General features: G+C 46.5%; 1 protein-coding gene across 1 annotated transcript in view; it reads right to left on the reverse strand.

Moving 5' to 3' along the window:
- The window catches only part of LANCL3 (LanC like family member 3), a 322352-nt gene that overhangs the window by 176461 nt on the left and 121838 nt on the right, over positions 1-24053 (reverse strand). Inside the window, exon 2 of the mRNA XM_085622574.1 lies at positions 1879-2002. Within this exon, the coding sequence (XP_085478700.1) occupies positions 1879-2002 (124 nt within the window). The remainder of the gene's footprint in view (positions 1-1878; positions 2003-24053) is intronic.

A 24053-nucleotide genomic window follows, 5' to 3' on the forward strand; every position in this document is an offset into this window, starting at 1 on the left:
TGAATCGGGCCCTGTCTCTGGTGTTGGGTCTGTGAGGTTGGTGCGTTTTCTGAAGGTCCGCTGTCTTGGTCTGCGCCGCCTCTGCAGTGGTCCGGGGAGGGGGGAAGATGGGGGGGGGTGGCGGTCCTGGGTGTGGTGGCGGTGGGTGTTGTGGCCCTGTTGGGGCTCCGAGGTGCATGATCGTTGGCTCCATGGCATCTGTTGTTCTTCAGGTGTGGCTGTGGTCTGGGCTCCCTAGTCTGGTGCCGGTTGTCGTCCGACTTTGCACTAGGTCAGGGCAGGTGTTAATTCCTGCTGCTAACGCACCTTATCACATGTTTTGTGATCTTATAGCCGATCTGGCTGATCATTGAGAATGTTGCGGAGTGGTGTTGTTGCGGCTTTTTGCTCAGGAACGCCTACTCTGCATCTCATTAGCGATAGTTGCCGGGGTCTTCTGTGGCGCTGTTTTTTGAGGATGCTATCGCTGGAAAACTGGTGAAATTGGCTGTTTGCACCAGCTTGTGAATGGGGCGATATATTTATCATGACTTTGGCTGCAATAAAGTGCCGATAACTCGGCGATAGGTCCTTGAGAATATGCCCCACAGTTTACTAACCTATTGCGCTTTCCAGCCATTGTTCTGTTTTTGTAGTCGTAATTCTTGTAAAACTTGCACTAGGATGCACTTTGGGGCTACTAAAATAGCTTCCAGTTGCAAGACAACCTCCCTTTTATAGCCCCATACTGGGATCAGAGAGTCAAATTCCAACAAGAGGGAGGAGGAGTTAGAGAAAAAGACAGAGAAAGAGAAGACAAAAAAAGAGATGGTAGCACAAACATAGATGGCAAGAAAGAGACAGTGAGAGGTTTTACATAAAGGGTATGCACTATGCAGAAGTCCAATTTATTACATAATTCAAACTAATAAAACAAAAGAAAATAACCAAAGGGGACACTAAATACTGAAATTCCATGATGCAGCATCGATCCAGGAAGGAGCAGTGTGGAGATCAGACAAGCAACAAAGAGGCTCTGCTTCATGAGATGAGGTCAGTTCCTCAATGACACCCATATGGTCCTGAGGACCTCACTGGATTGATCTATGTTATATTTAATTTAATTTGAGCACTAAACCCTGAGGGATAAATCTGCTGGTTACTGCTTCAGATTACCAGGTGTGTGTGTGTAATTGAGTAATTGATAAGCTGTCTGAAACCTGAACTTGTGAGCTAGTCATGATATCTGAGGCCCAAATGTGTAGCTTGGGTGCTTCATCAGGGATAGGTCAGCTGTCTGAGATACATTAGCCTGCCGGTTCTATTAAACCTTAAGGACAGCTTTGCTGTTTAAAGCCAAAGCAAGTATGGCCTGTGTTACATGAGGACTGAGTCTATTGTGTGCTTGGGCCTGTATGTTTTGTGATACCAGGGATATAATTTTGGTGTCTGAAAGCTAAAGGTATGTAAGAGCTGTGCAATTTGAAGGTTACCTTCCAGTCCAAAGCTAATACTCATAAAATCTGTGTAATCTACCTGTGGAAGAGTGAGGAACAAGCATGTACATAATTCCTTATCACCTGAGGGGTAGCTTGGATATGCGATGCCTGACCCTGTAAATTAAAGGCCTCCTGGAGACCACAGATTATTTCTCTTTGTAACTTGAGCAAACCTCTACGTTTGTGTCACCAAACTCCATCCTTTTGTATTTTGGGCAGTGGGAGTGGGACTAAGAAGTGGAGCGAAAGAACACAGTTAACATTTGAGCATTGTACAACAACATTTCTTGATATAAGAAGTCCCTACTTGAAAAATCCAAGGTTTGCCTGCGTTTAAGGTCAATCATATGAAAAAAGGACACATTATAGTTTATAATTTATATGATGGCTTTCTACTCACCAAGATATTCTGTTCCGTAGTAAGAGTACATGAGAGGAAATGGCTTCCTCTTTTTCTTTGAATACTGTTTCCCAGATTCTACGATAGCCTGGCATATCGATTTAATCTGTGCAGGGGTCAATACCTACAAAAAAGTAGAAGATACAATTAGACGCATATAGTAGCTTCAGTGTTTCTTGGAGCAACTGCATTAATACAAAAGCTGACCACATATAGATATATAAAAAGAACAGTTTCAAAAGGAAGTACATGTCACATGAAGATGAAGAAGTAGTAGAGAGCATATAGTGCAATTATTAATGTTTTAAATGCCTCAGTTAAAATTTATGTTTGTAGTCTTTCAAGAAAATATAACAAACATCCACAAAATCATGGGATTATTCCTTGAAATCTTACTCAATCTAATGAATTGAAAAACTTTATTCGGTAAGGAAATTACATACCATAAAAGCGTTTACATATAAAAATACATTAATGATTATACACATGTCGTTTTTACAGGATAAATTAGTTTGGCCTGAGCGGATGGAAGTAAGTGCAAAGAGCAGAAAAGCAATTAAAAGAAATGTTTTAACATTGATTAAAAATGGTAAAATAGAGTAAGAAAATTTAGACAATGCAAGACAGGAGAGAAACAAACCCCCCACTAGCAGTTTTAGGATGCATAGGAGGGCTAATCCCAGTTCGTCGTAGGGTATGTTTGGATGACTCGTGAGGACCGTCTGTCAATGTGGTATTTAAAAAGAAATCTCCATTTAAAGGTTAGTTCTGTGTCGTACACAGAATTTTAAGAACATTGCCATATTTTTTGCCAGTGTTTCTGTTTCTAACAGTTGGAGGGCCACAATGAATTAGGCCCAAATGTTTCAAAAAAGGGATCAAGTATAACTTTCTTGGCTCTACATAAAATTTACAAAACATTATTGCATGCAAAGTTGTTTGGGGAGAAAGGTCATCACAAGGGCACGGCATCAATTGGGTACTCCAGTCGTTTATCCTAGGAAAAGTAATTAAACGATGGAATATGTTCAGTCGCATTCTGGTGAGTAGGAATTTCTCATAGTTACTCAGAATGGAATTCAAGTATGGCTCTATTTGGTCTGTTGTTTGTATGGAAAAAGACAGTTGTGCAGAGTTTTTGTTTAATTCAAGAGCCAGGCGCAGATCAGTTAGGTGGGTTAAACACATGTCTCGCAATCTTTTTCTGGGGATTAAGGTGGTATTTTGAGGGTTTGAAAAAAGATGCTCAAGTCCTAAATCCGTTAAGAACTTTTTAACAAAAGCAAGCCAAGTGATTAATGATCCGTGCTCCAATTTCATGCAATCGTTAATGAGTTCCTGGGTAAATTTTAATTCTGGTGTAGTCCAGATGCGGTGCCATAAGAGGATAGGCTGCATGCGTATCACGTCCGTGATATATGGAAGGCCCAGTTCACTGTGAATATTGAAAGTTGAAGTGGACGATGGGACTCCCAGCAGGAATTTCAAAAAGGAGTTCTCTGTCTTTTGAAGTAAAGTGACACGTGCATTTCCCCAAATCCCGGCCCCGTAGGTTGCTGTACTAAGGCATTTTGAGTTGTAGATGTCTAGCATTTCCTTAGATGCTCTTTTGCCCAGCCTCCGGGCAAACACTCTCAGGGCCGTTGTTGCTTTTAAAAACTGTGAATTTCTATTCTCTATTGCACTTTTCCAGGTAGTTTTGTTATCTATCACGACTCCTAGGTAGGGATAAGTGGTGGTGTACTCTATTTTAGTGTCATGTAGATAGATATTTTTCTTTTTACGTAAATATTTCCCTGATGCCATCACAAAGGTTTTTTTGGCGTTAATGTTTAGGTCCAGTTGTTTCATAAAATTTGTATATCTGACCAGGGCCCGTTGTAACTCAAGGGGGTGCGGGCGAGTATAACTGCGTCGTCCGCATATAAGAGAGCGGGGATTGGGCGTTGTGTGATGTGTGGCTGGTCCTGGCTACCTTTTAACAGGGCTACTTCTAGTCCGTTGGTGTAAATGTTAAAAAGAAAGGGAGCCAGGATGCAGCCTTGCCTTACCCCCCGCTCAATTCCAAAAGATGATGTTAGCTGCCCCCCGATGCCATATCTTACTCTAGTAGTGGTATTCGAGTAGATTTCCCTGATGTAGTTGACCAGGTTGGTATCAATGCCCAATTGGGTCATTACGGTCCAGAGCTTAGTGTGATCTACGCTGTCGAAAGCTGAGGACAGGTCGCCGTATGCCATGTAAAGACTGCCACCCTTTGCATGGACATACTTCCCTCTCAGGAGTGTAAGGTTAAGGACCTGCTCTATGGTACCTCTACCTTCCCTGAACCCGAACTGGAGGTCGGATAGGATGTTGTTTGACTCAGCCCAGTTTTGTAGGCGTGCTAAGAGGATTCTACCTACTACTTTTCCAAAAGAATCCAATAAAGAAATGGGTCTATAGCACGCGGAGATATTCCTGTTTCCCTTTTTGAATATGGGCACTAGGATCGAATCTGACCAGGAAGTCGGTAGTCCTACATGTCCCAGGGCCTCTAGGACGTTTAATAACAGAGGGGCCCAGAGGTCGGTGTTTGATTTGTATAGGTCCATAGGGACCGCATCAGGACCCGGGGCCTTTCCTGACCTGCTAACATTCAGGGCCTGCTCTACCTCTGCGAGCTCAAAGTTCATATTTAGTGGGTTAATTCGGGGCATAGGTGAGTAGTGAGTGTGTGTTAGTGGCCCGGCCGGATTTGAATTTTGTTTTGAAAAATGGGTGACCCACTCTTGTTCTGAAATGGTAGTTTCAAGTGTACCGCTTACTTTCGATCCTGTCAGAAAAGAAGAGTTTACGATCTCCCAAAATGTTACCGAGTCTTTATTTTGGCAGCTGTTATGTAATGCAGTCCAATGTTCTTCTTTGAGTTCTCTTTTCCTAGATGCTACTGCCTTATTATAGTTATGCCTGGCTGTTGAGATTTCGAGAATATTTCTTGGAGATTTTTTGAGGGCAATCTTGAGGATTTTGTGGGCTCTGGAACATACTGAATTAAACCACCTGAACTTGGGTTTATCCTGTGGTGTTTTCTGTACCCGTGGGTGGACTGTCAGGACGTTCTTAACCTGTAGTGTTATTAATTCATAGTTGGCCACAATCTCTGCAGGATTGGACGTCTCCGTTAAGCAGGCTTCGAAAGCTGGGCGGGCTGCATTAATTATGGTTTCTAGGATAGCAGTGGGGTTGATTTTAGACCATTTCAGTGCATAACCATTTGGACGGGGCATGGAGATAAGATCTGCGTGGAGTAGTGTTTCAGCATTTTTTTGTGGGGCAGTAGTTTGAATTGTAACGGTCAGTGGAAAATGATCACTAAATGCAGAATCGTGAGTGAAGACATCGGTGACAAATATTCCCTACTAGAATGAAATCGATACAGGAGAATAAGCCTCTGCCGTTAAAAGTTGGGGTAAAGGGAGTTGTGGGAATGGTAAGTTCATTTGCAAAGGCCAATTGTAGATGAATCATGTTCTCGTTCAGAACAGACCCCTTATGAGAGTGTGAAAAATGGGGAATATTGTTTTGTGAATGATCCAGGTAACCGCAATTACCATTTAAGGTACTCTTACATAGTGCTGAGTTAAAATCCCCCCCCCAGATTATTATTGGTTCCTTGCCTTTAGTGGAGATTAATTGTTTTTGTAAGGAAACACAAATTTCTTTTATAACCTCTGCAAATCTATTTTCCGAGAGGTTGTTGTAGAAGTTAACTATTAAGATAGGTGGCATTCTACTTATGGTGACACGTATAATCTGGTATTGTGGCTCAGCTTTAAGAGTATGGGCCTCCAAGGTTGGTATTAAGTTTGAGACATATATGGTTAATCCACCCTTTGCTCTGCCGGATGTTGAAGGGAGTGCTGGGCTGAAAAAGGTCTTAAAGCCATTTATATGTAAGGGGGTTGTTAACCATGTCTCCTGGAGAGCAATGATTTCGGTTTCTTTAATAAATTTAATCCATTCTTCATTTTGTGTCTTTAGACGAAGACCTGATATGTTCCAGAAAGTTATTTTTAAAAGTGAGTTTGTTTTCTTACATTTAGGGTTAATCCTACGGATATTTTGATTGTGTACAGTAGGGTCCATGCTGGTACTGGTGTCACCCTCCCTATATGATCTAACTGTCGGAGGGGAAATATTTTCGGGAGTGCTGATCTGTTCAGGGTTGAGTGCGATCCCTTGTTGATTTGTGGGTGTTAGGTGAGTTGAGGAAGGGAAGGTCTTATTTTTCCTCGAATGTGACTCAAAATGGGCAGTTGATAGAAGTGGAAAAAGAGTGGTGGTCGGAGGTACGGAGTTGACCGATGATGTTAACTGTCAGTCCACCTCCTCTAGTGTGGTAAGCTGTTCAAATCTGTTTTGGGTAAGGATACACCCGTTCTCGCTGTGAGCACTTATTTGCTCGCTGTGGTAGAAATAGTCAAGTGACACCATATTAATGTGATACTCAATCTAATGATTAGGTGTATCTTAGTTCGAATAAAGGCATGTTTTAGTTTAAAAAAGCGAAACATTCTCAATCAAGGTTCATATAAAGGTCGGTCAAAAATTATGAGTCCTGTTTAGATGCAGTTGAAGGACATAAAGGATCTAAACCAGGCTTTATCAAAAAGTAGCTCATGAGCTGCTGGTAGCTCTCCAAGTACCTGTAAGTAGCTTTTGTAGTGCAGCCTAGTCAACTAAATAAGAAGATTTTGCTTGGTTGAATTAATATATTTATACCAAAATTGAAAAGCATGTATTCCAACGAAGATGTGTGTATTTTCAGGACTCATAAATTTGTGTTTGGTTAAAAATGGTTGAATCTCCAAAATATATTTAAAGCTGATATTTGGGTGAAAAATCAAACAGTGTTAGGGGGACGTATCACTAAAATTATTAACCTGGTTCCCGGGGTATAGCAGCTATGGCTGTTATGTATTATTCATGTAGAGGTATTCCACATTAAGAAGCAGTTATTACATTCCTGCCCGCAACCTTGCCTGATGTGCAGAAATAATCACGGCTGGTAATCTTTGCATATGGTGTCACATGGTTACATTAGGCTCATTTAGAAATGCCATTTTTGCATGCTCACTTTCTTACTTTGCCTTTGCTCCCTAAGGACCATGACATTTGACAACCATTCATATACGTGCACATACAGGATAATATTCTTCGAACTCAGTTTTGCTTACACTGCCACTTTGTAGACTACCTGTCAAAACACCTTAAACATTCTGTACAAGGGCTAAGTTCATCAGGCAGGATGTTATTTGTTTTGGTCGCTCAGCGACAGAGCTATCACAATAAAATAAACAACAGCGGCTGACTGGTGCTTCAGCATGGTAATATGGATGATGTTATTACATATACAACACCAAGCCTTTGTTTAGACAGAGGAGCATTTCGCTGGCGCTGAGAGGTGACCCACATCCTGGAATTCCAGCCAAGCCGATTTCTGTTTACCTCATGTGAGGGATGCTGCCTGGTACTCTACCAAGATGGGCAGCTTGATGACACTTACCCACAGGTAATGGAGAGTTAGATAACCCTACAGGGATTTGGCAGATTCATTCACCCTAGACATGATATGTTAGAATGCGCTAGGTAGGAGTACAATATAGTACAGTACTTGTATGTACGCATATATTCTCTTTAATCAGCAAAATTGTTGAACTGTTTATCTTTTCCTCCATTCCCGTAATGCTAATCACATTATTCTGTTTCCTTCTATTGATTATTGCAACCCAAGTATTTTACTAAAGAATCACAATGCTTTAATAAATATTGAAATGCTTCATTGTGTATCTCTTCGGGTATGAGTAAGTGACTAAGCAAAATGGTTCTAGATCTATTACCCCAATTTCCTTGGGAAGTCAAGGTTGTTATGTTCTGAGGTTGCACATCCATTTGTTACCTTGCAAGGTTAGGTGAACGGATGGTGCACTGTGAGCTTGCAGGATTAGGCCAACATATCCGGATGGTGTGTGTAGACTCAGTCTCGCACAGTTCTGATGGTTATGTTGTCTAACAAATGCACACTTTTTACTTGGGAAAGGATAAGCCATACGACAATGGTGGGCACTAATGTAAGCTTGTCTGATTTGGTAACTATTAGATCTCCAATAATATTAGTAGCTCAGAATGATTTTCAAGGAATGTAAGTAGCTTGGATTATAGAAGAGGTTGGAGACCCCTGATCTAAACCTTTTACTATTAATTCTGCAAATACTGCAACAGATTTACAAATGTGGGGTATCAAAGTGCTTCATAAACAAAAGCCTCCGCACTGCTTTCCGTCTAGGTGAAAGTATGCATCCCAGTGAGGGACTGGTATCCTGCGCGTGCTCTGGAATAGGGCTAAAGGACAACGTGATTTTGTTCAGGCGTTGTGTTCCCTCATAAGATGGGAATTCTTAAAGTTGTTGTACTTCAATTACCCATGTAACCATTTTGCAATGGTCACTATAGCTCTTAAATCTCTACAGGCCTCATCTCCTTATGGGGCCTAAAGAAGAGTAAGATCAATAACGACCATTCCAAAGGAGTTATGTGAGAGTAGACCCAGTTTCCACGTACTCTCATGGTTGATGGGTAAATTTGGAAGAGCAAATGGTGAGTCAACATCTGCCTCCGAGCCCTCCCTAGCAATGACATGATTCTGAACTTACTTGAATATTCTATCCATTGGACATTGCTTTTAGTAACTGGTGACCTCCTCAGATGCAGGCTGTTCTACTGCAGTGGAATGCTGGAAGCACCCTTCAAAATAAGGGCGTGGGGGGCGTGGCCAAGATGGCGACCTGACAAGACGAGAAACACTGAGGCTCCCCGCGGCGGCCCTTCACCCCAGGTTATCCAGTGCATGCAGTCCCCCAACTTCTGCAGTATTTAATGCACCAGTAAAAGGGGGCATAGCGGTCTCACGACGAGGGGTCAGCTGTGCCCTCTGAACGGCGAAATCCCACGCACTGACCTGGTGGATGGTCCGGCGCTCTCTCAGCGAAATGGCGCCCGATCGGTAGCTGCTGGTGATGGCGGCGGACGGCCTCTCCAGCCCGGTGTTTTGCCTCCGACACCATTCCAGAGTGGCAGTTCACGCACCGGAGCGCGTTGCAGGCGGGGAGCGGCTCCGGTGCTGCGGAGGGGTGAGCGTGATCCTCCGGACTGACCTGCGCCCAGCTGGAGGTGTACTGGGCCGACAGCTCAAAAATCGAGGACGCGGCTTCAGGGCCTAGTCGCAACAGAGCGGGACCCCCCCGGCGCACATCAGATCAGAGAGCCAAGGAGGAGGGGCCTGGTGTCCGGAGAGTGACACAGTGCAAGCCGACGCCGAGGTAGTTGGGGCACTCACTCTGCAGTGGAGCTGCCCCGGGCTGTGTGGTGATTGGAGCGGCCCTTGCTTTTCTGGACCCCGGGGGCTGCCGCTCCTTCAGCTCTCCCGGCGGGGGTTGCCCCCGCTGCCATCCTTGGTGTGCACTTGGGTTGCCTGGAGTGGTGCCATTCGGCCTTCACTTACCTGTGGCAGTCCCGCGGCGCGGCGCCGCCTCCAGGAAATAGCGCCTTGACGCTGCGGGGGCTGCGGATCACCGTGCGCCTTCCTCGGACTAGTGGGGCAGCCCAGAGCTTCGGATCCATCAGTAGCTCCCCTTCACGACTCCGCTGCGACTGGTGGGTGACTTCTGCGCTGCGGTGGATGGCACGCCTGGAGTGGGGTCTGCCCGACACTGCTTGGAGTACCAGGTACGCTTCCCAGGCCTGTTGGGACGAGCGCTGAGTGGGGAAGAGGCGGCGGCGGTGCCCAACGGGACCGGCATCACTGGGGGTGGTCCCCGTAAGGGTAGTGCGGGGCGCACCGCCCTTCCCAGAGATTGGCACCCGAGGCCCGCCCGCATACGACTTTCCGCGCCCGGAGCCATAGATACCGGCGCACAAGGGGTTGGTCCAATCGTCGCCATCTAGATTTGGCCTTTGTGGGACTCTTGCCATCTGCTTCCGGACTGGGCAGAACCTTAGTGCTTGCACCCCCATAGGGGCTATCGCAGCCTCAGGAACGATATTCCGGGACTGGGGCTCTGAAGTCTGACAGCTCTTGAGGTCTGTGGGGTCTGGCCTTGCTCCCCCATCGCACTAACGCAGGAAGGTGTCACCCGGTCTAGGGGGGGCGGCCGGAGGACTCTACAGACCAGCCACGGACCCCTCTGGGATACACGCAGTCTTGCGCGGGGGTCCTTGTCGCGCTGCATGTTCTAGCTCTCTCTGAGGTGCGCCTCTCCCAATGATCGGGCCTTTGATCACGGCCTAGCTAGAGCCCAATTCGAGCCCTCCCTCTGTCATCCCGACGCTGCCAAGGACCGCCTTTGTAAGGATCGACCGCGGCCTTTGGGACAGCGGACTTGGGCCCATCACCTTCCCGGGAGACTGTGGGCGGCGCCCCGGTGGATCCGACCAACAGGCAACAACTCAGTCATCCCACTAGTGGCACCAGCATGGCCAACATGCGGAAAAAGGGGGATCGCTCTTTAAAAGACATGCTCACAAAAGGGTCAGCAGCTGGAGATAGGGGGAGCTTTACCCCCAATCATCGACGCAGTCCACTCGACATGATGACGGTGAGGTGCCCATCACCCGGGCATTCCTCGAATCTCTTTTTAACACCCTTCGTGAAGACTTTCAGGCGCTTAAACAGGAGGTGGTGGTGGAGGTACGAGAAATCCGCCGCGACGTGGACGAGTTGGGAGAGCGTGTGGCAGCCATAGAGAACGGCGAGCACTCTAAATCTGAAGAAGTAGAGCAGCTACAACAAGAAGTCCTTCGACTTAGGGATCAGCAGGTCGACCTGCAGGCTCACGCGGAGGACCTTGAAAATAGATCCTGGCGCAAAAACATCCGCGTGAGAGGTGTCCCATTACAAGCGGAAGGGGCAAATGTGACCGAATACCTCCAGGGCCTCTTTAGGGACATTCTGGGGGTTGGCCAGGACTTTGAGGTCCGCATCGATCGCGCCCACAGGGTGGGCCTTGGGAGAAAGGCACCGGCTCCCCCACCAGACATCTTGACCTTGTTACCGGACTTTCCCCTGAAGGAGCGTATTTTAAAGGAGGCTCCCCTAAAACAACCACTCACGTATCAGGGGCAAGCCATAGCTCTCTACCAAGATTTGGCCTCCATCACCCTTCAGAAGCGGAAAGCTTTCAAGTACGCGACAACCTTCCTGAAAGCCAACGGGGTGCCCTACTCGTGGGGCCATCCCTTTCGTTTAATCTTCAAGTGGAATGGCAGGCTGCACCAACTCCGCTCTTTCCAGGAGGTATCCGATTTACTCGGCCTTACTCAGCGCAGTCCCGACTCTTCTCCAAAACCATCACAACGATCATCAAGGGATGGCTGGCAGCAAGTGGGAAGTCGTCAATCACCTATGACAACCGTAAAGCCGGATCGCGCCACGATGACCACCGCCCTCGCAGCAGTAACGAGAGACACTTCTAGGCCAGACTCTCCGTAATCTCACTATGGGGACTACACTCAGGTCACCCGGACACCATGTTCACCCTGCTATTCTCTTTCCGTTTGTCCTCGGCTCGTGTTGAGGATGTTGGACAATGTTTGGTATTTGGGAATGTTTCGTTGGGGGTTGGGGGGGGAAGGATAAGGGATGGGGCGGGAGTTGAGGAGAGGGAGGAGGGGGTACCGGTGTGCGGCCAAAGGGAGGCTACGGAGGCAGGTTACATCCCGGAATGTGAGCTCGGTCATGGCGGAGTCACTGAGTCAGCTTTTCATAAGCACAAACTGTTGTTGCTCAGCCGACACATATTCAACAAACTACGGTGTCCTCCATGGCAACCCAAGTCCTCACTCTCAATGTGAAGGGGTTGAATAGCCCCATCAAGAGACGGGCAATTCTGAGTTACTTAGAGAATTCTGGGACCTCGATTTGCCTGTTGCAGGAAACACATTTACTACCCAAAGACTGGCACAGAATGAGAGCTCGAGCGTTTCCTCACCAATTGGCGCAACACTTTCATGGCGGCATTGGGGACAAAATAGCAGAGATAAAGGGGAGGTTACTGGCTTACAGGTTCTGGGTGGGGGTACTCCCGTTATTGTGGGATCCCTTTACGCTCCCAACGCTGGGCAAGAGCCATTTCTCACAGATTCCCTGTCGGAAATACTTCGTCACCACGACTGGCAAATTTTAATTGGGGGCGACTTCAACCTACTCATGGACTCGGGTCAGCGCCATGGGGGGGCAGGGGTAATCTCGAGTGTAGGGAGGGACTGGCTACAGAGTAGGGGGCTGATAGATCTTTGGCGAGCGGCTCACTCCCACAGCACACAATATTCATTTTATTCCCATTCACATCAAACGCATGCTCGACTGGATCACTTTATAGGGTCGTCCGACCAAAACGCTTTGGTCCAGACCATTGAAATTGTCCCGGTGGCTCTTTCCGATCACGATGCCGTGACTGTCACACTTGACCTCCGCCCCCTGCGGCGTCTCCGGGAATCCCTACTACAACGTCCCGCCGTTTCACAGCAGGTGCATAAATGCATCACTGACTACTTGACGACTAATGACTCCCCTGACGTATCCTTGACTGCACTATGGGGAGCCCTTAGGGGCAGTAATGAGAGGGGAACTAATAGCTATTTCCGCGGCAGACAACAAGATCCGCAAAGAGAAGAGGGAGGAGTTGGTGGCCAAAGTGGCAGAACTCGAGAGAGTTCACCGTCGTACCGGGGCCCGAGAATGTGGCGGCAGCTGAAATCAGCCAGGGCCCAACTGGCTAGCCTGGACCTTGTTAGGGCGGAATACGCCGCCTTACGACTTAAACACTCCTACTATATCGGGGCGATAAAATGGGGAAGCTCCTGGCGAGCAAACTCCGAGCCAGGGCTCAACGCTCCAAAATCGCGGCCTTAGCACTTCGTCCGGTGAGTGGGCCGAAGGCGATGAGCAGATCGCAGAAGCCCTTCGTGACTTTTACGCAACTATCTTAGCCAGGCAGCGGTAACAGCTCTAAATGCATCTGGTGCTACAGCGTTGGACGCTCCAATTAGAGTGGAGGAGGTCGTGGGCGCGATATCCCGCCTCAAACCTCGGAAATCACCGGGGGGCCGGATGGGTTCTCGGCGGGTTTTTAAAAAAGCCTTCTGCCAGCCCCTAGCCCCGATTTTAACTCGCCTGTTCAACTCCTTCGAGGGACCAGGCTCTATCCCTGCGGATATGCTGGAAGCCGATATAGTGGTCATTCCCAAACCAGGGAAGGATCACACTCAGTGCGCAGCATACCGTCCAATCTCCCCACTTAATCTTGACCTAAAGCTATTTACGGGTGTCTTAGCCACCAGACTAAGCCCCCGCTTGCCGGGTATTATCGAACCTGACTAATCGGGTTTCACACCCAACAGGCAAAGCAGTGACAATACCAAACGGTTAATGCACTTAATAGACAAGGCCCACTTGTGGTACTTTAGAATTTGGGACCGCGTAGGAGGCAGGGCCCTACCCTGCCTATTCCGGTATCAGCGAACCGCGAATGGCCAATGCAGTATGTACAAGTGTTTTGCGTAACGTTTTATCGATAAATGCACGTTGTATACGATATTACACATTGACTTCGTGGGTTCCTTCTTGGAGCAGTGGCCATCTTATGGTTGCCCGCACATAGGCTACACATTACGAACAAGCACAGGCCTTCAGATTATATGTGCCTTCTATTGACTTCTCTGTGACCTATGCGACTTGGCTCCACCGCCCCAGGTCAGTCCGGTCCCACGAGCTCCCCGTCCTAAGGCCACCTGTGATTAGCATCAGGGTTTGACACACCATAAAGCCTTTTCATCTCACACAAGCCTCCGGCTAATCTCTTTCACACCTGACTCTTCCTGCTTTATGGCTTGTTTTACAAACAGGAGGTGCCCGTGTTTATTGGGGTCTGCTGATATCTGATGTGGGATCTGAGCCTCGCTGGATAAATAATTGTGGGCTGGCTGAACTGGAATGTGGGATGGTCATCATGACTCTGCCTTTTCGTTTGTAATGGATACATATGAATGACCATATCGTAAAACGAGGAATGTGTGCCTGAAGCATGATATTTTGTATATAAGGAGAAGGCCGTTTCTGTAAGTTTAAGCAGTCTCCTGAGAACATACATTGTGTTGTACTTCTCGGATACCTGTAATTGGTCTGCAGCCAATAAATACGATCTTTGACTTCACCTAGAAGACTCTGTGTTTCTGTGGGTCTGAAACAGGAAGAACTCGAAGTCTTAGGGTGTGTTCCCCTGCACCGCTGGGTTCTAAAAACCCAGTACTTCAGTTGGCGCCCAACGTAGGGCGCTTTCAGCGGTACCGGTCCAAGCCAGAGGTTCGTGAGGAGCTTCGTGTGGAAATTCCGGAGGAAGGCCGCCACTTCATCGACCCCTGCATGTCGACGTGGTCCGAAAGTCTTTTCTGCGAGGTTCTCCGCGACCCGAAGGCTACGAAGGACTGCTGCCCTGATTAATCGCCCTGTTTTGGACCCTTGACGATTTGGTAGAGCGAAACAATTGAGAGAGTCTTCTGGTGACGCCATCGATCATCGATCATCGATACCTCAGTTAAGTATAAGTGGAACGTCTCCCAGTTTGTTTGGTATCCTTCGGGATTTTTGGTATCCTTCGGGATCGCTTTGATTTGGAACTTGCAAGTGCCAAAGCCAGAGGACTCGTGTATTCATGAGATTATCGTATCCGATAATCCTTTGAAGTTTGAAACTAGACTAGTGAGCGAAGATGCCTGGTTCTAATGTATTTGGAAGTTTGTTTTGTTTGGGTTGTAAAAGGGATTCCCAATTAGAGGATTCGTGTCCGGTTCCTCCAATTGGAACTCCAACTTATGAGCTTTATGTAAAACATGGCGTGGGCCCCATTGCATATAATGAAGTATGGGTCCGATACACCAGGAAGGATGGTGTTTTAAAATGGCCCAAAAATGGTAGTTTCGATACAGATATCTTAGATAATTTGGAAGTTAAATTATTTAAAAAGAAAGCCCGGCCGGCGATGTTTGATTCTTTCCGCCTATGGCGAAAGGAAGCCAAACAGAAGGAAATTAAGCTAGCAAAAAGGAATAAGAGAGAAAAAGGTATGTCAATGATGCAAGCAGCTGTGCAATTTAAGGATAATGAGGAGGAACAAATGAATGAGCAGTTACATAGACAGCGCAAACTGGGGATCGATAAATGTTACCCAGTTTTGTCACCGCTTCCACAAGATGAGACGAAAGAGAAAGAGAAAGATTCCCTAATGTCCCATTTGCTAAGTTCGCCACCCCCGTATGCGCAAAATGCCACAGCGCCTCCACAGCTCGTAAATGTGCAGCCTCCAGTTAATGTGCCGCAAGCCTTCCCACAGCCGCCAGCTCCTCCTCAGCTGGCTCCTATCCCTACAGCGCAGCCCTCTCAAGGGCCGCCAATTTCGCTACCTGTCTCCCCTGCGCTTCCTGCGACTTTGCCTAGTACATCAGCTGCCTCCCTTGACGCTCTTCCTAACACTGCCCCTGTATCTGTATCTGCACCCGTTTTTCTTCCCTCTGTCTTTCCCCCCGTTTTCGCCTCAACTTCTCCTTCTGCATGACAACGAATAGCTAATGTAGTTACTAGTTTAATGTCGCCTCTCTTTGGGTCATCTAGTATGACCCCTGGTTTACAACGTAAGCAGTTGCGTAGTCAGCTGCCTGATCCTGAAGAAAAAGAGGTATTAGACCATATGGCGCGTAGATGGATTGTTTTTTTTTCACTCTATGATGTGGAGTCAGTTGTTAATGTTTTTCACCAATGGGAAGCCCCAAAACAGAGGTATGTGTTTGAGAAAATGTGTGAATTCCTCTGTGAGGAATTGGAAGATCATGGTTCAAACTCAATCCCGCAGGGGTTGTGTCAAGTGCGATTTGATTTTGGAACAGGTACAATTGTGGGTCCCGACGTAGATAAAGCAGTTGAGACTTTACTGTCCTTCAGGAATGATGATTGTCAACAATCATTGTTCGAACAGGACTTCCCTGTGGGGAAAAAGGTAAAAGCGCGCCAATATCCAATGCGTGAGGTTCCTCCAGTTTGGAGGCCTGGTGATGCGAATGCTAATCCACCTGTTTTGCCACATTTTCAGCGTGTTTGGGTACATGTCCCATGGAAGCGTTCTGAAGTGTTAGCATATAAACAGACATTGCCTGACCACCGTAAAAACCCTGCAGGATATTATAAGGAGTTATCACAGACTGCAGAATCGTGTGTCATGAATCTAGCTGATATAGATATGTTGTTCGGGAATGTTGTTCCACAGACTTTATGGGGATCCATTCGTAATGTAGATCACGCTGCAGAATTGGGTAACACGTGGGCTAATATCGTTGCCGCAGACACTAGACAAGTTGGTGGTGCAAAACCTGAGCCCCTAGTAGCAGAACTCCCTGGTAGAATTATTACCTACATGAAAACTTTAATGCCTGCGATGCGTGTGAATTGGGATAAACTATCGGCATGCAAACAGAAGAAAGATGAAACGGTGTCTGATTTCTTCACTAGGTTTGAAGAAACATTTATCGACCACAGTGGTCAAGACATGAGGACTGAAGGTGGCCAACGGTTATTTGTTGATAAATTTGTGCATAATTTGCGTCCCGAGTTGTGTAAGAAGTTAAAAGATTCAGAGAGCTCTTGGGCTGTTTCCTCTTCAGCGCAAATACTGGCTACTGCACAGTATTACGAAAATAGGGATAAAGATGAGAAGGATAGAGCAGACAAGAAAACGAAAGAATTAAAGACGAAGGTTCTGATACAACAGGCCTACCCACCGCGTGGTGGTCAGAATAATTATCAGCAACCTCAACAGTTTCAGAGAAACATGCAAAGGTTTGAGTATTCCCAACAGCGTGTTCCTGTAGGTCCCAATCAATGTTCGTATTGTAAAGAAGAAGGTCATTTTAAGTATAGTTGTCCTAGATTGTTGCAGCGTACTAATAATGCGTATGGTGCAAGAGGTAGAGGTGGTCAGCAAGCTCCTAGAGGTAGAGGGCGTGGAAATGTTCCCCAGAACGCGCGTCCTCTTCCGCCTCAAAATACGATAAATAGTTTTGATCAGCAAGCCAATGCAACTGGTAATACAGCTCAGTACTATAATAATGATTATTATGCAGAAGACGACAATATGGAAGGTAATGATTACTAGGACAGCCATAGACAGAGAGAGGGAGTTGTTTCAGTGCCAGTGGATCAGAGTGGACCTTATGTTAAGGTGACCACAGCGGGTGTGTCAAAGCCCTTTCTGCTGGATACTGGTGCTGCAAAGAGTTCAATTATGCATTCAAAACTCCCTGGCGCGCCTTTGTCTGGCGAAATGAATGTTTCAGTAGGTTTTTCTGGCGCCCCAGTTAGGAACCCGATTTCTAGTCCTATGCCCCTTTCTGTTGGACCTTGTGAGCTAAAAGCACCCCTCATCCTAACGACAGGTTGCGGTGAAAATCTGTTAGGGTTGGATTTGTTAAAAAGATTGCATGCAACGCTATATTGTTCTCCCTCAGGAGTACAACTTACATTGGGTAAGGAAGTGATTTCCCTGATGTACTTGTCAAAGAATACATTGCCACCTGAATTGTCATCCCTTCCGGATGTCCTTTGGGCTACTGGTCCCAATGATGTGGGTCTCTTGGAAATACCGCCATATGTGGTCACTTTAAAGGCCAATGTCAGATTGCCACGCATTCCCCAGTACAAGATCTCCAATGAAGGTCAGAAAGCGTTGTTAGCAATTGTCAGTGATTTGATTAAAAAGGGTGTAATCGAAGAGACAAGAGGCAACGTTTGCAATAGTCCTGTTTTACCTACGTACGGACACTTCACAGCCACCTGTTTACAGATTCTTGATTGATCTTAGAGAGGTAAATAAGATTGTTGTGCCACAGTTTACAGTTGTCCCTGATATAACTGCCTTGTTAACTATGATTCCAGCCTCCGCTGCATGGTTCTCAGTGATCGATTTAAAGAATGCTTTCTTTAGCATCCCAATTGCAGAGGAGAACAGGGACATCTTTGGCTTCAGTTTAAGAGGTCGAAGTTTCCGTTTCCGTTTTAAACGCGCTCCACAGGGCTACTGTGAAAGTCCATCAATATACAGTCAGGCTTTAAAGGCACAGCTTGATGCACTTGTTTTACCTAGTGGTGCTACCCTCATTCAGTACGTTGACGATTTGCTAATCGCCGCGGATACTAAAAAGATTTGCAATGAAGCTACATTGTCATTGTTGCGTCATTTGTCTGCCTCTCATCACAAAGTGTCCCTCTCAAAACTACAATATTGTCGACAAGAAGTGACCTACTTAGGTCATCTCTTATCGAAGGAGGGAAGGAAACTGACCCCAGAAAGAATTCAAGCCATTGCACAATTGAGCGTGCCAAGAACACAGAGAGAAGTGCGTGCTTTCTTAGGCATTACTTCATACTGTAGGCACTGGATCCCAAGTTTTTCTTTGCTGGCAAAACCTTTGTTAGCATTAACCTGTAAAAATACACCGAATCCTGTCCCATGGTCTGAAGAGTGTCAGAAAATTTTTGGGGAATTACGTGATGCATTATGTTCAGCTCCTGTGTTGGGTACCCCTGACTACAGCAAGCCTTTTACATTGTATGTTCATGAAAAGGAAGGTTGCGCATTATCAGTGTTAACACAGCCTTTTGGCGACAGACCGCGTCCATGCGCATATTTTTCGTCAACTTTGGACCCGGTAGCGAGGGCATTGCCAAGTTGTTTGAGAGCTACAGCCGCAGCAGCTGTGTCTATTCGACAGTCTGCTGGGCTAGTGATGAATAACACATTGATTGTAATGGTTCCGCATGCTGTGGACACATTGTTAAACCGGACCAAGACACAGAACTTAACTAGTGCTCGATTGTCAGGGTATGAATTGACACTGTTGGCAAACCATATACAGATAAAGAGATGCAACACGTTGAATCCAGCTACATTATTGCCGATTCCAGCAGACATAGATGAGATTGAGCAGCATGATTGTCTGTTCAGAACAGATGAAGAGACGAAAGGGAGAGTGGATCTTAAAGATACTCCCCTAACTGAGTGTGATGGTACCTTATGGGTGGATGGTTCATGCTTCAAGCTTCCGAATGGTGATACGACTGCTGCATATGCTATCACGACTCTGCACACGATTGTTGAGACTGCACGCATACCACATAATTCGGCTCAAGCAGCAGAATTAATTGCCCTTACAAGAGCATGCGTGTTGTCTGAAGGAATGAAAGTGAACATATATACTGACAGCCAGTACGCCTTTGGCGTGGCTCATAGTTTTGGGCGATTATGGAAAGAATGTGGGTTCCTGACTTCGCATGGAGCTAAAATTCAGAATGGTCAGTTGGTGAATGATCTCCTTGAGTCACTGACCTTACCGTTACAAGTTGCGATTATGAAATGCAGTGCGCACAAGAAGGTCACTGATGATATTGGTCGTGGTAATGCATTTGCTGACGAAATTGCGAAAGAAACAGCAAAAGATGTGAAGACTCGAATGTATGTTGCAGGCCCTGCAAGATGGGTTGGTGATGTTGGAATGTGTGAAGACACGATAGAGAGTGTGAAGTCCCTTCAAGCTGAAGCCACAGAGAAAGAGTTGAGCAAGTGGAGAGAAAGTAAGGGTAAATTGGATGAGAATGGTTGTTGGGTTGATTTGTCAGAACATCGGCGATGGTTGCTACCTGATGCATATGTGCTTCCAGTGGTTACTATGGCACATGGAATGGCACATATCAGTGTGAAAGGAATCTGTAAGTTGTTGGCTCCAGTATGGCAGAACGCTGGAATTCCCAAGTGTGCAGAGAATGTGGTCAAGAATTGTATGGTATGTTTGAAATACAATCCTGGTAGGGGAACCCTGACTCCAGCTGGTCATTTCGCGCCTCCATCATATCCATTTGAGGTTTTGCAGCTAGATTTTATCCACATGGAAAGGTGCAACAACTTGAAATATGTATTGGTTGTTGTTTGCGCTTTTTCAAAATGGATAGAAGCATATCCCCTAAAAGACAACACTGCTTTATCCACAGCCAAAGCCCTTGTGAAAGAATTTTTCCCTAGGTTTGGAATGCCAAGAATGGTGTGGAGTGATAATGGGAGTGAGTTTGTGGGTCGAGTGATGAAGAATGTGTGTGAGGGATTGGGCATTAAGCAGAAGTTCCACGCTGCAAATCACCCCCAATCAGCTGGATTAGTAGAGTGCTACAATGGCACTCTGAAACTCAAACTGGCCAAAATCCAGGCGAGCTCCGGTCTTAAATGGCCTGACGCTCTGCCTTTAGCACTCCTATCAACAAGAATGACTGTGCATTCACGAGTGGGACTTAGCCCATATGAGATCATTTTTGGCCGCCCGGCCAATGTATGGGGTGTGCCAAGACCGACAAAATTCAGTGAAATCGAACATCCAGTACTGCTTGACTATCTGTATGAATTGACGGCTAAATTGCGTGTTTTACACCAACAGGTGCACGATACTCTGCCCCAGGCCTCTGAAGCTCCAGGACACCCTATCGACCCTGGCTCGTGGGTGCTTGTGAAAAACTTTCAGCGAAAGAATAACGATGAGCCCCGTTGGATCGGCCCTCACCTCGTACTTCTATCAACAAGATCAGCGGTTCGAGTGAAAGGGAAAAAGAATTGGATACACGGCGCCCACTGCAAACGGATCCCTTTGCCCCTACCATATGACCGGTGGGTCCAGGAGGGTATCGCTGATTCTGAAACTGACACTGTCCCCCGTCTTGTGCCATTTAGTGATGCATGTGTAAAGGGAACGACTTCAGAACAGGAAAGCGACGATATTTTGCAGGAAGCTGTGCCACCGTCAAATCGAATAGACACCACAGAGCCTGAACTCTTGTTTCAAGACCAGACAGTACCTGGCAGAAACCGCTATAACTTGAGACCAGGGCCTATGGACAAATAAAAATTCCCTTCCCTTACTATTTTTTGATATTATAGCTCTCCCATCTGAAGGACTTTTTGATTTTTATTTTTCGAACCACCATCCGGGTTCAGCCGCAGGGTCGCGGTGCCAAGACTTCGGGGTACAGGCCGAAGACGTTAGGTCAACGGTTCTGGTTGGTCTGGGGCGTTCCCTGGACTGACAGGCGTACTTCTTAGCAGAAGATACTCACCCGCCGCGAGCGGCACGATTAGAGGATGGAGTTTTTCAAGATGGAGAGACCCGCTGAGGAAATGAACTTTAAGACGAAAATATGTAGAATAATGAAGAGCAAACGTTTTGTATTATTATGTCTATTTATACTATTTAGTATGATGGTGTTTACTGTAGGCTATGTATTCTTCTCCTCTCAAGTGCCATTTGCACCCACTGTACAGCCTATACCTCCTCCTACTGTCTCCTTGCAATCTTTCCACCCTCTGCCTGAACACGAACAAGCTAGACGATCTGAGTTCGTAAACAACTCGTTTATTCAACTCCTGCACCAGCACCAGCTAGTTATGAATACAACCAATTGCTGGGTGTGTGGTTTAATGCCACATACCATTAATAAGGGTATCCCATATCTAGTGCTGCCGTTTAGCTATAATGGATCGTCATGGGCATTCCAGACCATGTTTCTTTTTGCATTAGATGCCTACTCCCCGCGACAACCGCGTTCCATCAGACCTAGCACAAATAATAAAGCCTTAATGAAAGGAGTTGCCGATATGAGCAGAGATATCGACGCATACTCATCTATTCCCAAGGATGAATTGCGAGCTTATGTAGGTTGGAACGCAACGGGGTATAGCATTAGTCTCAGTGAAAGGCAGCGAAAAATCTCATCCCCAATTTGGGTCGTACCCCACATAGGTCGGTTCTATTTACAAGGTAATGGTCACAATCCAAGAGCTCAACTGGGGAAAAGTGACTGTACTGAAACGTACACTTTTCCATCACAGTTTTCCCCTGCGTTTTTGGCTGCCAAGGGTACATATTTTGTCTGCAATGACCGAGCATATACATGGTTGCCCCCTGATTTCTCGGGCACATGTTATATTGCAAATTTGCTACCGCCAACATTTACTGCTGCCTCTGATTATCACAAGACCAGAGTTGTGAGAGGCGTTTTTAGTCAGGAGGATACTGCCGGTCAGGAAGTGGGAGACTTCTTTTTGGGTTTCCTGCCGTTTTGGGGACCGATGGTCAATAGTAGGAACCTGAGACAACTGACTCGTGTGGTTGAATCCACTGTTAATGTAACGGCTGGTGCCCTTGGTAATTTGACAGCTGAGCTCCAAGCGGATCGCCTCATGACTTTGCAGAACCGTATGGTTCTAGACGTCATACTTGCAGACCGTGGTCGGGTATGTAAGGTCATCCAATCTAGCTGTTGCATTTTCATACCAGATAACGCTCCAACAGTTTATCAAGCCATATCCAAACTGCATAAAATATCTGAATCTATTCATGTGGATAAAGGAGATTGGTCACTGATGGGGTGGTTCTGGGAACTGATATCTGCCTGGGGTTGGAAGATTCTGATGGTTATTGGAATGATCTTAGCCATTCTTTTCCCGTTCTGTCTGTGTGTACAGTGTGCTCCAGCGATATGTGGCCTCTGTGCTACATTATGTGTAAGGAAACCTGTATCGAGGGACGAGCTAAGTAATAGGATGATGCTACAGCAACATCTCCATGACTTTATGAATATAGACCAGGACTCGGATTAATATGAGTATAGTTATTGCCTATGTAAGGGCAAAAGGAGGGTCTGTGGTACTTTAAAATTTGGGACCGCGTAGGAGGCAGGGCCCTACCCTGCCTATTCCGGTATCAGCGAACCGCGAATGGCCAATGCAGTATGTACAAGTGTTTTGCGTAACGTTTTATCGATAAATGCACTTTGTATACGATATTACACATTGACTTCGTGGGTTCCTTCTTGGAGCAGTGGCCATCTTATGGTTGCCCTCACATAGGCTACACATTACGAACAAGCACAGGCCTTCAGATTATATGTGCCTTCTATTGACTTCTCTGTGACCTATGCGACTTGGCTCCACCGCCCCAGGTCAGTCCGGTCCCACGAGCTCCCCGTCCTACGGCCACCTGTGATTAGCATCAGGGTTTGACACACCATAAAGCCTTTTCATCTCACACAAGCCTCCGGCTAATCTCTTTCACACCTGACTCTTCCTGCTTTATGGCTTGTTTTACAAACAGGAGGTGCCCGTGTTTATTGGGGTCTGCTGATATCTGATGTGGGATCTGAGCCTCGCTGGGTAAATAATTGTGGGCTGGCTGAACTGGAATGTGGGATGGTCATCATGACTCTGCCTTTTCGTTTGTAATGGATACATATGAATGACCATATCGTAAAACGAGGAATGTGTGCCTGAAGCATGATATTTTGTATATAAGGAGAAGGCCGTTTCTGTAAGTTTAAGCAGTCTCCTGAGAACATACATTGTGTTGTACTTCTCGGATACCTGTAATTGGTCTGCAGCCAATAAATACGATCTTTGACTTCACCTAGAAGACTCTGTGTTTCTGTGGGTCTGAAACAGGAAGAACTCGAAGTCTTAGGGTGTGTTCCCCTGCACCGCTGGGTTTTAAAAACCCAGTACTTCACACTTTATGGAGCTGGACGCCGTATTACTTTCAGTCAACGCTGAGAAAGCGTTTGACAGGGTGGACAGTTTTTTTTGGGATAAAACGCTAGCGCACGTTGGCATAGGGAATTGTTTTAGGGCCTGGGTTGCGAGCTGCTATGATCAACCCATAGCGACGATCCGTGTCAATGGGATCAGTTCACGGCCGTTTGACATCAGGTGTGGCACAAGACAAGGGTGTCATCTTTCACCTCTGCTCTTTGCGTTATATATTGAACCCCTAGCGCAACGGATTAGGGACATCCCCAACATCTCTTGTATTCCCTTCGGGGGGAACGCCACACTGTTAATTTATATGCGGACGACATCTTGGCGACTCTTGATACTCCCAGCCGTTCTGTCCCAGCATTCTTACAGGAGCTGACTGACTTTGGCAAAGTATTGGGTTTTAAAGTCAACGTGGGGAAATCAATGCTGCTGCCGCTGGGCCTCAATGAGAATGCTTCTGAGAGC

The sequence above is a fragment of the Triturus cristatus genome, chromosome 8, assembly GCF_964204655.1.
Source record: "Triturus cristatus chromosome 8, aTriCri1.1, whole genome shotgun sequence".
Taxonomy (NCBI): Eukaryota; Metazoa; Chordata; class Amphibia; order Caudata; family Salamandridae; genus Triturus; species Triturus cristatus.